Below are 14,073 nucleotides of genomic sequence, written 5' to 3' on the forward strand. Positions count from 1 at the left end.
AAATGTATATCCTGCTAAAGTTGTTTAAGGTGGCAGCTATTTAAGCTGTTATAAACATCAAATCCACTTCTAAAATGCAGAGAAGTCAACAAAACTGCTTCTATATTCTCACAGCAGCTGTTCTTTCACATGATGATGGAAAGATCACTTTACACCTTATTTTTAAAAACGCGCTAAATAAATAAATAAATGGTGATGATGATGATGATGATGATGATGATTAGAAATCATAGTAAAAAGCTAGCATTTTTAAGACTTACCAAGTGTGTGAAATACATAGACAAAGTTTCTTCTCCTCCAATCATCATGGTGGGGGAAAGATCTGCCATCTGGGAACACATTGTGGCTATTGTTATGTGTGCAATTTTGCCAGCCACAATCATCGATCCATTTAGTCCAGTTGTAAACATACAGGTCAGGAAGATCTGCATAATCTGAAGAACCTAAAGGCAAAAAAGAAAAGGAGAGGGAAAAAGAAAAGAAGCCGACCCTTTCAAGATAGATCAAGCATAAGTCAGTTAAGGCTGAATGGAACACAGTGCACCTGATGTCTGAGGCCCCATCTGAACCATACATTTAAAGCAGTATCATACCACTTTAAACGGCCATGGCTTTCCCCAAAGAATCCTCAGAACTATAATGAGTTAAGGGTACGGAGAGTGATTAGGCGACCCCTATTCCTCCCACAGAGGTACAATTCCTACAGTTCCCTAGGAGGAAGGATTGATTGTTAAACCACTCTGGATTCCCGGGATTCTTTGGGGGCAGATATAACTGTTTAAAGTGGCAAAATACTTCTTAAAATGTCTACTGCAGATGGGGCCAGAGTAAACATGCATAAGATTGCATTGCACACATCTGTGAACCAAAACAGCTACTTGGCATTCCCATGAATTTTGGCATGCCTTGGAGTGCCACAAAACTCTCATGCAACTTTGCAAAGTAAACGCTTCAAGACAAACAGCATAATCACAACCAAAGAAATCTCATCAGTTATAAGTGGAGCATCCACCAAGTCACTCATCTCAGTTTCCCGTATATCATGCAAGAAACTGAGAAAGACTGAAAAGGAAATAATATTACTAGTATATCTCAGAAACATAAAGTCTGAGTATATATATATATATAATATATAGGTATACAGTATATTCAGGGGACTTCCCCATGTGACGCCCTTCCCTGGCTCTCCCTGTCAGGTTCCTACCTGCGCGTGGCTACTGCCTGTCACTAGGCACCACCAGGGACTCCACCAGTCCGGACTGTCCTTTTTTATTGTTTCTCTCCCCGCTCTAGCACAGATCTCAACAGATCCCCCTGCTAGGCAACCACCAGTCACGTCCTAATACTAGTATTCCCAGAGACTCTGAATACTGGTATTGTTATCCTCTTCACCGCTGCCACCATTTGTTACAGTTCCCCTTCAGCCTTGGTCATTACCTTACCCTCCCTTCTGGTCTGTGAAACCCCAGCCAAGGATCAGGCCTTTGGTAAACCAAATTAAGTATTTATTAAAGATAACAAAGCTAACAAGATTAACAAGATTTCTTCTTAAGGCACATAAGCATATGGTTTTACTCAATACTAATCCGAACTCCACCCCCCTCCTTCTCCACTCTCTCCTGGTAAACCACTCTCTCAAACCCACCAAACAACCCACTCTTTCTCTTCTCCCCCCAGATTCCACTCTCACTCATCCATTTATACTCTCAGCCATTTTAAACACTCAGCCAATCATCCAGCATTCAACTGCCCATTCACTCCCCCTCCTCTTTCACTCCACTTACCATGTATCTTCTAAACAACCAACGCTTACCATATATACATTAATATAGGAACATCACATCCCCTCCAAGTCAAAACATGATGTCAGCACCTCCCCCAAGTCAGATCAGGGCCCCAAAGGCCACAGGGCACTCTGTCACTCTGCTTTAACAGAACTTTTTAAAAGACACAGATACAAGATGAATCTTGAGAACCTGAACACCCCTAGTATGCACAGATAAAGTTGTTACTTACCATTTATGCAGTTTCTATCATATATTATATTGCTGTCATGATCTTCTCTTTGACATCTGGGAAACTTCAAGGTCACACTAAAGGTCACATTGGATCCTACTAGAGCTGGACTGTCACTGGTCAAACTGGCCACAACCTTTCCCCCTGAATAAGTTAAGATATTTATCAATTTCATTCATATCCCACTTTTCCTCCAAGGAGATCAGGGTAGCATATAGTGTTTTCCTACCACCCTATTTTATCCTCATAACAACCCTGTACTGTTATTTGTCATTTGCCCCCATTATTTATGGTGAACTGCTAGGAGCAATATCTTCTAAATATTTCAGAAAAAAAATTAAATTGTGTTTGGCACCAAAAATTGAAGGGGAGGGGAACACACCATAGCTAAGAGGCCAACTAATTCAGAAATAATAATAATAATAATACTATTAATAATAATAATAATTTTCACAACTACAAACAAGGTTTTAAAGCAGAAAAACTCTCATTAATCTTTTTTTTAATGAAAACCATCCACAGCTGGTACATATGATTAGACATCCATTGAAATAAGGCAAAAGCACAACATCTGCATGTCTTAGAGACTTTTTAAGAGACACAGGTGGGTGGGTCACAATTGCGCTATTCTGCCTCTAGTTGCACAACATCTGCTGTAACAGTTGCATGGTGAGAAAGGGTTAAGGTCTGAACTCTAAGGTATAACGTTTCTTTACTGAAACCTCTCGTTTAGCTCCCCTCTCCCTCCTCACATTTTCCACTTTGGAAAGCAGATGCTTCAAAACAGCTCAGTGGCACAGAGCACATGCTTTGCATGCTAGGAAAGCCACTTGTCTAAAACCCTGGAGAGCTCCGGCCAGGGTTGATGGCCCTGAGCGAGATGGACCAACAGCCTTCCTTCATGTAAGGCAGCTTCCTATGATCATAAATAAAAGCCATTTTAATTGTTATATGCAGAACAAAAATATTGTTCTGATCTTGCTCCTGTTGACCGTGCATCATCAACATTAGTACCCAGTGCCCTGCATCTCCTTTGCTTGAATTAGAAAGATCTTTCATGACCCTCACGGTGTACTTATAGCTCTACCTTTCCAGCAGTCTTTCCATCTGGGGTCTCCTTCTTTCCAGTAGGGATAAAGGTTGTCATTCCAATTATTGTGATCAGAAGACCAGCCATTTAGCCTCCTATGGAACTTGTTATGAGAAGATGCTCTTCCTCGAGTGATCACATCTCGAAATTCTGAAAAGAAAAGTTAACAATGTACAAGGTATTATGCAATCCCTTAGGTCTGTTTTACATACACTTAACAGCAAAGTCAAGTCCCATAACAAAATATAGGGTTTTGTTACTGTAAAGAAAGTACACGTCTAAGCTATGACCCTTTGATATTTTTCCTGAGCTCGTGGCACGCTCAAAGGCTGCAAAAGGACTTTTGTAAGTGCAGAAGTGCATGAATGAACATTCTACAATGCTCATCTTGGCATTCTCAGAAAAACTTTCAAAATGGTTTCTTCAGCAGGTAAACAAATAATATATATATAAACACAGTAGTGGAAAGCTTGGCCCTTACTCATTCACATCCCCCTAAATTAGATGGTTTTTCAAGACCTTGCCTCCTTTACACGGATGATATAGTTCTGCTATCTTTAACTCCTATCGGTATGAAAAGATTGCTGAGGTCATTTGCTTCCTTCTGTGAGAAGGAAGAATTGGTAATCAACTATCAAAAAACAAAAGTCCTGATCTTTACAAGGAAAAGATCAAACCATGTGTGGAGAATTAACAACCACTGCATAGAACAGGTAAAAGTCTTTAGATACCTAGGTATTCTTTTTCAAACATCCGGCTCTCAGTTAATGCATTTTAAACATTCTATTTTAAATGCTAAATGGACAACCAAGGCCCTATTAGCATTTTTTTATAATAAGGGTGGTCCATCTGTCCCACCCATTATAAAAATATTCAAAGCAAAGGTCATCCCCCAATTAATGTACGGAATCCAAATAAATATTGATGAGAATGTTTCAATTCTAGAATCTGTTCAGAACTCTTTTTTAAGATCTATACTGGGAGTACCCACATGTATACCTAGCTATATATTGAGATTGGAAGTTGGACTCCAATCCATTGAATCCCTCGCCTGGCAAATGAAAATATCATTGTGGTTGAAGTTATTATTCAACCCGAATGGATTGGCCTCACATGTTTTAACAGATACCCTCCATTCTCCTTGGGTGGACTCTATACTTGACAAAATAGGCACTTTGGGATTCTCCTTACCTTTTATTATACAGATGAAACCTGAATTAGCAGGGTCAACTATTAAACAACGCCTCAAGGACATTGATTTTCAGCACCACCTACTGCAAATTAAAAATCATAGATATAACCCAAAATTTTGTACTCTAATGCCATATCTATCTATTCTAGAATTACCCAAATATAGAAGAGCGTTTACTCTACTTAGGTTAAATATCTTGCCTTCCGCTCTCTTAGAGGGCAGATATAATAAAATCCCTTATGCTGAAAGGATGTGCCCCTGTGGAGTGGAGGAGATAGAAACTAACGAACATGTATTATTTTGCTGTGCTTTCTACCGGGATCTAAGACAACATTTAATATTACCCATTTTAAAGACTTTACCTGGCAGGACCGAAAGATTTTATGCAAACTATCTGCTAGGTGATTTTACACCCCAGGTTACCCTAGCTATGGCTAAATTTAGTACCACGGCAATTTGCCGGCAAAAACTGTGTGTGACTTGACTAGTTGTACTTTTAAAGACTTACCCATATATTTTAAATAGTCAGTTTTGGATATTCTTCTTTTGTATTGTTGTTGTATGATGTTTTTATTTATAACTGGTCATTGACTGTAATAAATTTAAAAATTTGAAAATGTTTGGCATGTGTGTACATTGCGTAATTTGGATGACCGAAATCATAGGATGCAAACAGGAACTCAGATTCAAACTCTTTCTGTAACCTTTGCTTGAAATGTATTGTTATGCACTACACAATCTCTGAGCAATGAGAAGTCCCAGAGTTTCCAGCTTAGTGGATGCAGCACAACAGATCACATGGTACACACATGTGGTGTGGCGGTAAGAGTGTTGGACTAGGACCTGGGAGACCAGGGTTCAAATCCCCAACCAGGCATGAAGCTCACCAAGTAACCTTGGCCAGTCACTGCCTCTCAGCCTAACCTACCTCAACTGCGTTGTTGTGAGGATAAGATGGTAAGAGAGGGAATCATATATACCACCTTCAGCTCCTCGGAGCTAAGGTGGAGTAAATGTAATAAAGAAAGAAAGAAACAATCTTGCTGCTGCTCTAGAAACGCTTTTATGGTCTACAATGAATCTTATTCTGCAAGAGGGAAAGATACCGGATAGTTGGAAAAATGCTAATATAACATTAATACCTAAAGAGGAGCAAGATTTAACTAAAACAAAAAATTATCGACCAATATCTCTATTGAATAATGACTATAAAATTTTTACAATGATCTTGGCAGAAAGATTGAAAATAATATTGCAACAATTTATTCAGGAAGATCAATCAGGGTTTTTACCTAAAAGACAATTACATGACAACGTCAGGAATGTCTTGAATGTTTTGGAATATTTAGAACAACGAAATGATAAACAAGCAGCTTTGATTTTTTTAGATGCTGAAAAAGCATTTGATAATTTGAATTGGAAATTTATGTTTCAGGTTTTGGAGCAAATGGATTTTGGAGACAATTTTATAAAATGGATTAGATCGATTTATACATCTCAGAAGGCTCAGATAATTGTTAACGGAGATTTAACGGATTCATGTGAAATACAAAAGGGTACAAGACAAGGATGTCCTTTATCTCCCCTTTTATTTATTCTGGTCTTAGAAGTGCTGCTTAGAGATATAAGGCAAGATAAAAGAATTTCGGGATTAAAGATAAAAAAAGAAGAATATAAATTGAGAGCATTTGCTGATGATTTGATAATTGTACTAGAAAATCCTTTGGAAGGAATTAATGTATTGATGGACAAATTAAAAGAATTTGGACCGTTAGCAGGATTTAAGATTAACAATCAAAAAACAAAGATGTTGGTGAAAAATTTAACTTTAAGGGAACAGAAAGTGTTAATGGACAAGACAGATTTTACAATAGAGAAAAAGTTGAAATATTTAGGTATCATTATGACAAATAAAAATTCAAAGTTGTTTCATAATAATTATGAAAAATTATGGACAGAGATTAAGAAAGACTTGCTAAGATGGGATAAACTACAACTGTCATTAATGGGTAGAATATCTGTGATAAAAATGAATGTATTACCGAGAATGATGTTTTTGTTTCAAACAATACCTGTAATATCCTCTGATTTACCTTTTAAACAATGGCAAAAAGATATCTCTAAATTTGTATGGCAAGGAAAAAAACCAAGAGTTAAATTTAAACTACTACAAGATGCCAAAGAAAGAGGAGGACTGGGATTACCAAATCTGAGACTTTATTTTGCTGCCTGCTGTCTAGTCTGGATAAAGGAATGGATCTTATTGAGGAATAAAAGACTATTGGATTTGGAGGGTCATAATTTGAAGTGGGGATGGCATGGATATCTATGGTATGACAAAGTAAAAGTAAATGTAGACTTTAACAATCATTTTATAAGACGTCCTCTGTTGAAAATATGGAATAGATATAAACCAAGGTTTTATTCGAAAATACCATTATGTGTCTCAAGCCAAGAAGCGTTTTATAGAAGAGAAATGGCTGGAAAAGAGAAATGGTTAACTTATCAAGAACTATTAGAAAATGTACATGGAGAATATATAATGAAAGAGAGAGAACAACTGACAAAGGAAGGATATAGTTTTCAATGGTTCGCCTATTTACAATTGTTAGAAAGATATAAAATGGACAAGAAAATGTATGGGTTTGAAATAAATAAATCTGATTTTGAAATAGGATTGTGTACAAATGATGAAAATATAATTGCGAAAATGTATAAACTCTTATTGAAAATGGATATGGAGGAAGAACAAGTAAAAGAGTGTATGGTAAAGTGGGCAAAAAATTTTGGTTATAACATACAAATGGATCAATGGGAAAATATGTGGAAAAAAGGTTTGAAATTTACACTATGTTATAATCTTAAAGAAAATTTTTATAAAATGATGTACCGTTGGTACATGACTCCAGAAAAGTTGTCAAAAATGTATAGTAATGTTTCTAATGTTTGTTGGAAATGTAAACAACAAGAAGGATCATTTTATCATATGTGGTGGTTGTGTAAAAAGGCAAAATCATTTTGGGCACAGATAGGTAGGAAGATGCAAAAAATTCTAAAGATAAATATTCAGTCAAAACCAGAATTTTTTTTATTGGGTTTTATGGATAAACAAATAGAAAAGAAATATGGAAGAATAATATTGTATATGATTACGGCAGCAAGATTATTATATGCACAAAAGTGGAAAATGGAATCAACACCAACAATGGAAGAATGGCTATTGAAATTAATGGACTTAGTAGAAATGGATAAATTGACATGTTTACTTAGAGAAAAATCGACAGATACATTTCTTAAGGAATGGAAGCCTCTCTTAGACTTTTTGTTGAAAGATCAAAATAAAATGATGATACTGGGATTTGACGATTAATTAAGACAGCTTATGGAGAAAAGGGATTCTGTATGTATACATTAAGGGACAGGTTTGATGTATATTATATACTTATAGCTGATCTGCGACAAATCGGAAGTCAACTATTTTATTTTTATTTTTTGTTGTTGTATTGTTATGTCTTTTTGACTTTGTTTTGTTTGTTTTTGGAAAAATTTGAATAAAAATTATTAAAAAAAAAAATAGAAACGCTTTTATGAGACCATCAACATTATGAAACCCCACTTTTGTCTCATGGCTTTTGGCAGACATTTAAAAATTGACTTCCAGAGCTTCTGATACTGTTTGACAATGCTAAACTCAAAATGTGGGAGGTTTCTATGGCTCAGTGATCCATTAGTCCTCCTAAAGCAGGAATGGGTAACCTTCAGCCCACAAGTCAATTTTAGCCCACCAAGGGATCCAAGTTGGCTTGCGAGGCCATTTCCTCAAAACCTGCATGCTGGTGCAGCAGACTCTTGTAGAGGACAGTGTTGAAGTTGATGAGTAGAAAGTTGAATCCTGCTGGCTGGCTGCTTCACCAGCAGAAACAGATCCCTCCCCTCACCCCACAGATCAAGTTTGACAGATGGGCAGGATCACTCACCTATCAGTCACCTGTCATCATCATGACATCAAATGACTGACAGGTGGATAGCCCTATCCACCTGTCAAAGGTGGTCTACAGGTGGGAGGAGATAAAGATCTGGCCTACTGGGCCAAAAAGGTTCCCCACCCCTTCCTTAAATGTTTAAACAAAAACTTGCTATGTCTCTGAATTTCACAGTGGCGGTGACACACATTGCTAATTCCTTTGTAGAGGCTTTACAGCCTTTCTCTGCTGCATGCTGGTCCTTAAGTGCAGGGCAAAAGTGCAAGAGGAAGACTTTTGTGGGAACGCAGAATTTTGTATTAACCATTTTTCTATTGAGTTTCCACTTAATTTTACTGCATCATTATCTCAAGACACTTAGATCTCCACTTTGACACCATTTCATAGAGGCAAAGACTTTATTACTCTCCCCCCCCCTTGAAAAATAACACATTTTTATTCCAAAACACACACAGAAGAGTCAAATCATAGGATTTCTGATTTCTTGTATTTACTGGCACCATAGACCACTTCTTACAAATGAAATTGTTAATCACATTGTCAGTTCCCCCTGCATGAATACCATAGGGGAAAAAAACCTCAATGGAACTGAAAACACTTCATAAAGTGGTCATGTTTGTGATGGCCTCAACAACAGGAAAAAAATGCCTGTGAGAGTTTTTCCTGCTGTTATAAAAGAGCAGTCTTTTAAAAAATGCACCAAAGAAAGAATGAATTGCTACCAGAGGACTTTGTTCATCAAAACATCCAACATAACAATGAATAATTCAGAAGGCATCACTATTCTGATGGTGCAATGCACAGAGATCACACCCTTCAACTCCAATTTTTTTTTACCTGGAATAATGGCCTTTCCCCCTGATTCTGTACGCACAGTCACTAGAGGGGATTAGAATCCCTAGCCCAACTGTAGGGGTGGAAGAATTTTTAAAAATCATGTTTTTACTTTTCATTACCTAACCTGGCTTTAACGCCTCTTTGCCAGCAGTGTGTCACACTCAGCTCAATTTTGGCAGTGGTGTGATGTGCCCCAAACCCTTAGAAGATCCAGGCACAGTGCAAGCTACCCCAGGAATGTGCCCCATGTGCCACCTCCTACTGACATCCGTGCTTTGAGTACAATATCCTATATTACGCACAAAAAGGCAAGGTAGCCATATTGGCCCCTAAGAAAAATCCCAAGAATTCATATTAGGAGCAATACCTTCACTAGGCCAACCAAAACATCACCAAACAGTATGCAATACTATTTCAAGTTCTCCCGAGCTGTGTATCAGGTTAGATTTTTAAAAAAAATATGCAGGGGGGGAAGGAGAGAGAGAGACAGAGGAAGTGAGAAACAGAGAGAGAGAGAGAGAGATTTGGCTGGTGTGGTGTTCAAGCCATCCATATGCATCTGGTAAGAGTTTTAAGATGGATTGTGGGAGTTGGCATACATTCAAATTCTATCAAGTGATCTTGAGTTTGCACTCACGAACCGCATCTCCATGTGCACTTCATTGGAAGACAGACTTACTGATCTCATGATCGTCTAACTATTCAAAGGACTGGGGCTGGGCTGAGAACTATTTTCCCCTGCTGGACTCACATGTCTACTTCAAGTCTATGGGATGCTTCTGGAGAGAAAACAGTAAACTTAAGAGCTCTTTGTCTTCCCTTGACACAGCTATGGTTCAGGAACATAGAAATCATTTGATGTTTCAGGATTTCAGAGGAGACAGGAGGAGTGTACCAATTTTATGGAAGTAATGAATGCACCCATTCTGTTCACCCGAGGGTCAAACCAGGCATGAGGTTAAGCACATAAGGCTCATGCGTGTCCTTTGTCAGCTTTTAGTCACCCTGGAGAAGGGCCACAGCTCAGGGGTAGGTCATCTGATCTGCATAGAGAAAGTCCCAAGTTCAATCCCTGGCATCACCTGATTGGACTGGGAGAAATCCCGGTCTGAAGTCCTAGAAAGCTGCTGCCAGTCAGTGTGGGCAATACTGAGCTAAATGGACCAATGATATGATTCAGTATAAGGCAGCTTCCTATGTTTCTGTGTAGTGTTTGCTTACTAAATAGCAGCCACAGAGGAAATCAGACTGGTTTCTGGTCCAGACTGGGACCAGGATATGGAACGAAGGGAGAAATTAACTCTTTGCCCCTGCCATGGTCCCATTCCAGATTCCCTCTCTCCTCATGGCTGTTACATGCCCCAGGAGGAGAGCTGCATTAATCTAACTGGCACTAATAAGACTTGCATGGCCCAGAGCACAGCTCACATGGATTTCCCCATTTGCCCACACTGAGTACACAAAAATATTCTGGGTTATACGAACATAGGAAGCTGCTTTATACTGAATCAGACCATTGGTCAATCGAACATTATTGACTGATAGGGTTTCAGACGGGTTTCTCCAGGTCTCTCTAAGCAGATGCTGGACCACTGAGCTACAGCCCTTCCCCATATCCTGGGTTCCACATAAGCAGCACACATAAAAGGAGAAAAATGATGTTTCCAAGTGCACCAGGCAAAGCTGTATCTTGTTCCTATAGGTCCTGCATTCCACATGTCTGGTTTCATATTAAAACACTGAACTGGGAGAGCAATGTGGATAAATCCTCCATCCCTGAGGACTTGTTGCTGATCTAGGAAATTAGCTCCGAATATGAGAAGTGGGGCAGACAGAGAAGAAATGCAAAGTCATATTAATCCTGCACTCCATGTATCATACACATATATTTGCTCTGCAACCACCAAAAGTGCCATAGCATGTCTAGGATGTTGAAGTTTGACAAAGCCTAGAGAGTGAAGCTTCAGTAGTGAAACCATGTTCAGTCCACATGGAGTTCACCAATTTGTTCTCCATGTTAATTAATTCAGAAGGACTAATTCCCCTCTCGTGTTCCATGTTCAAAAATGTGAATTAGGATCCCCATCTATAAGCAAGCATTGGAAAGGATGGGGAAAGTCTCCTGCCACCCAAAGTAATTGCATGCCAGGATGGTTTAAGGGATTAAGAGTTCACTAATCTGGATTAAGTGGTCTTGAATATGGAACCCAGCAATACAATCCTATACACACCTTCTCAGAAGTAACCACATTCAGCTCACTGAGACCTCAAGAAAGTGTGTATAGCATTGCAGGCCAAGTCTAATCATGGTTAAACACATCACAATCTTTTTCATAACTCCACCTCTGCAAATTAGTATTGCCACCATTCATACTGGCTCCTGCTCCTGTCCTGGTAGCAGTTTGATCTGCATACGTCAGCTTACTTCTGCTCTGTGCTTCACATTGGTTTCTACAGAGATCAATTTGTTTTTAAAGGCTTAACTGCAGGCCACTTTTTCTCATGGCCATTTGACAATCCTATTGTAAATGATTTTTGCAAGGGCACATAAAGAGGGGGAGTAAGGTACTCACGTCTGGTGGCCACAGCAGATAGGACTCCTTCAGCCCCGAGCAGGTATCCAAGGAGGAAGAAGAGGCAGGCCCACTTCATGACTGGATATGCACAACCAGACTCACAAATACAAAACCTGCACAGATTAACCTGCCGTTTCTCCAAACCTCTTCAGAGTAGAGCTGGGAATAAAGTTTGTGCCTGCTGCCCTCATCCCCTCTGATTATATTAAAGCCCTGGGGCTCATCATGTGATGGCATTAAGGCGAGATGCATGATTTTGTGTCTTTGGCTTTTCTTCCCCCCCCCCTTGCTCATGTGCTTATGACTCATTCCTCTCACTTTCCACATCCACTGGGATTTTTTACAGTTCTGCTTAGATGCACAGGACTTTTGCCTCTCAGGCATTTCTGGAGCAATTTTGCACCTTTCACAGAGGGAGTAGATGTTTATTTCACACCAAGTTATGAATTCCTACAGCAGGGATAGCCAACTCCTGCATGCACAGGGGACCATTCCTATTCTCCTTACAGTGCTTAAGGGGCCATGGGTGTATATGGAAGGGCTCTTTAATAGAATCAGTACCACCTAGCAGTGTAGACTACTGGTGCAAATGTACTTCAAGCACAGAGAAGGCATTATATACAGCCCCCAAAGAGAAATTTAACATTAAAGTATAGAATCCCTTTCCCCTTCCTCCAACAAATTTATTTTCCTTCCATGTGATCATGTGGACAGATCTTTACATAAGAGCCACCAAACATCTGGCTAGTAAAGCATCCTATGTCCCACTGTGGCAAGCCAGATGCTACACTGCCTTGTTTAAGATTCAGGGCCATCATGAATCTGGGCAAAAGAAGCCTTAAACGTTTCTGCACATATTTGGGGAAATTCTTTAGAAGTGTTTCACAGATGGTACTACACACCTGTCAAATTAGCATATGTGAGGAATGCCCAGTCCTTTTGATTTTCGGAGAGGATGAAGCAAAGGGGCACATATTGTCACGTGTGGTGGGAATGCCCTCTAGAATCTTTGTTCTGCAGTAAAGAGATGTTTAAAATTATGGAGCAAAATATTATTGTAGTGGACTCCAAACTGAAGGTACTATGTTTATGAAATTGAATGAAAATGTATTTTTCAGCAAACTAATTTGCTTCATACTGGTTACAGCCAGATTGGTCATCTCAATTTTCTGGAAAAAATTAACTGGTCCAACCACAGACCTATGCTACAGAATACTGTGGTTCATGGTTTAAGTGGAGGGAAATTACCCACTTAGCAAAATGTCAGTGAAAACTCCTCTGTTTGGTATAATTTTATTTTATTTACAAATTTAAAAAAAAGACTCTAGGAGACCACTGCCATCATCTCATATTCACATCTGGAATGATGACTAATTTCAAACAACGGAAGGCTGCTTTCTGATGAGAACTGTTGCTGGATGATCCACTGATACACCTTTGTATGATCCATGCCGATTGTTCCTGTTGATGCTGGGAACATTTGAGCAAAAACTTAATTATGTTAACATTCTAAATCTTTAAAAATAACTAAAAATTCAGGGCCACAATGAATCAAATAAAATTGCTTTGTGGGCCAGATCCACTTTGCCACTTCCGAGTGTGTCTGATAACTCCTGAATGTAAACAAGAGTCTTCTGCATGTCAATCAAAGCTCTGGCATGTGGTATTACTTCTATCACAATGCTATAGAACCGGGACCTTTTATACTTATAATGCAGCTTTTAAAGATACAGGGTTGTTTTTGCAAGCTAAACAGGACTATCTGGGGGTGGAAATAGTGTTTTATTGAAATGCATGGTGGGAAGTGTCAAACACTAAAAGAGTGCTATACTGTATCTGGTTGCATGGTAAATACTGGCAGTCCCACATTATCAGCCACTACATGTTATTGATTCCCTATACAAAGGCACCATTCTTCAGGATTTAAAATGGCCTTAGCATGACTGCTTTCCATTCGATCCTGACACACAAAAAACTGTGAGCCTGTTTACATGCCAAGAAAATGAGCATCTGGAGCAAACTTTATTTATTTATTTATTTGTTTATTTATTTATTTATTAGATTTATTAGTCGCCCATCTGGCTGGCTGTCCAGCCACTCTGGGCAACGTACAAAATAAAAACATACAAATACATTGAAACATTAAAAATCTCAACAATAATAATAAAACCTAACCCACCCCAAAAGCCTGCCTGAAGAGCCAGGTCTTCAAGGCCCGGCGGAAGCTCATCATAGAGGGGGCATGGCAGAGATTCAATGCAGATCCTTTTAATTTGGACCGCTTACTTGATGTTTTTCCCAACCCGCGTGCATACTACTGCTTTTGCCTTTAACTCCGGATTAAATGGATGCGATAAAAACCAGCATTTGCTTTTAAAA

General features: G+C 38.9%; 1 protein-coding gene across 3 annotated transcripts in view; it reads right to left on the minus strand.

Annotated features, from left to right (window-relative positions):
• Positions 1 to 11,905, minus strand: part of GPNMB (glycoprotein nmb) — a 28,377-nt gene extending 16,472 nt beyond the window's left edge. For all 3 annotated transcript variants that reach the window (XR_009758154.1, XM_061586954.1, XM_061586955.1), the window contains exons 1-4: positions 11,692 to 11,905; positions 3,104 to 3,256; positions 2,017 to 2,160; positions 261 to 443 (exon numbers count right to left, since the gene is read on the minus strand). Coding sequence is in view for 2 of the 3 variants with exons in the window: in XM_061586954.1 (XP_061442938.1) it covers positions 261 to 443; positions 2,017 to 2,160; positions 3,104 to 3,256; positions 11,692 to 11,770 (559 nt within the window). In the remaining variant the exon portion in view is untranslated. The remainder of the gene's footprint in view (positions 1 to 260; positions 444 to 2,016; positions 2,161 to 3,103; positions 3,257 to 11,691) is intronic.
• Between the last annotated feature and the right edge of the window lie 2,168 nt (positions 11,906 to 14,073).

The sequence above is a fragment of the Rhineura floridana genome, chromosome 10 (genome assembly GCF_030035675.1).
Source record: "Rhineura floridana isolate rRhiFlo1 chromosome 10, rRhiFlo1.hap2, whole genome shotgun sequence".
Classification (NCBI taxonomy): Eukaryota; Metazoa; Chordata; class Lepidosauria; order Squamata; family Rhineuridae; genus Rhineura; species Rhineura floridana.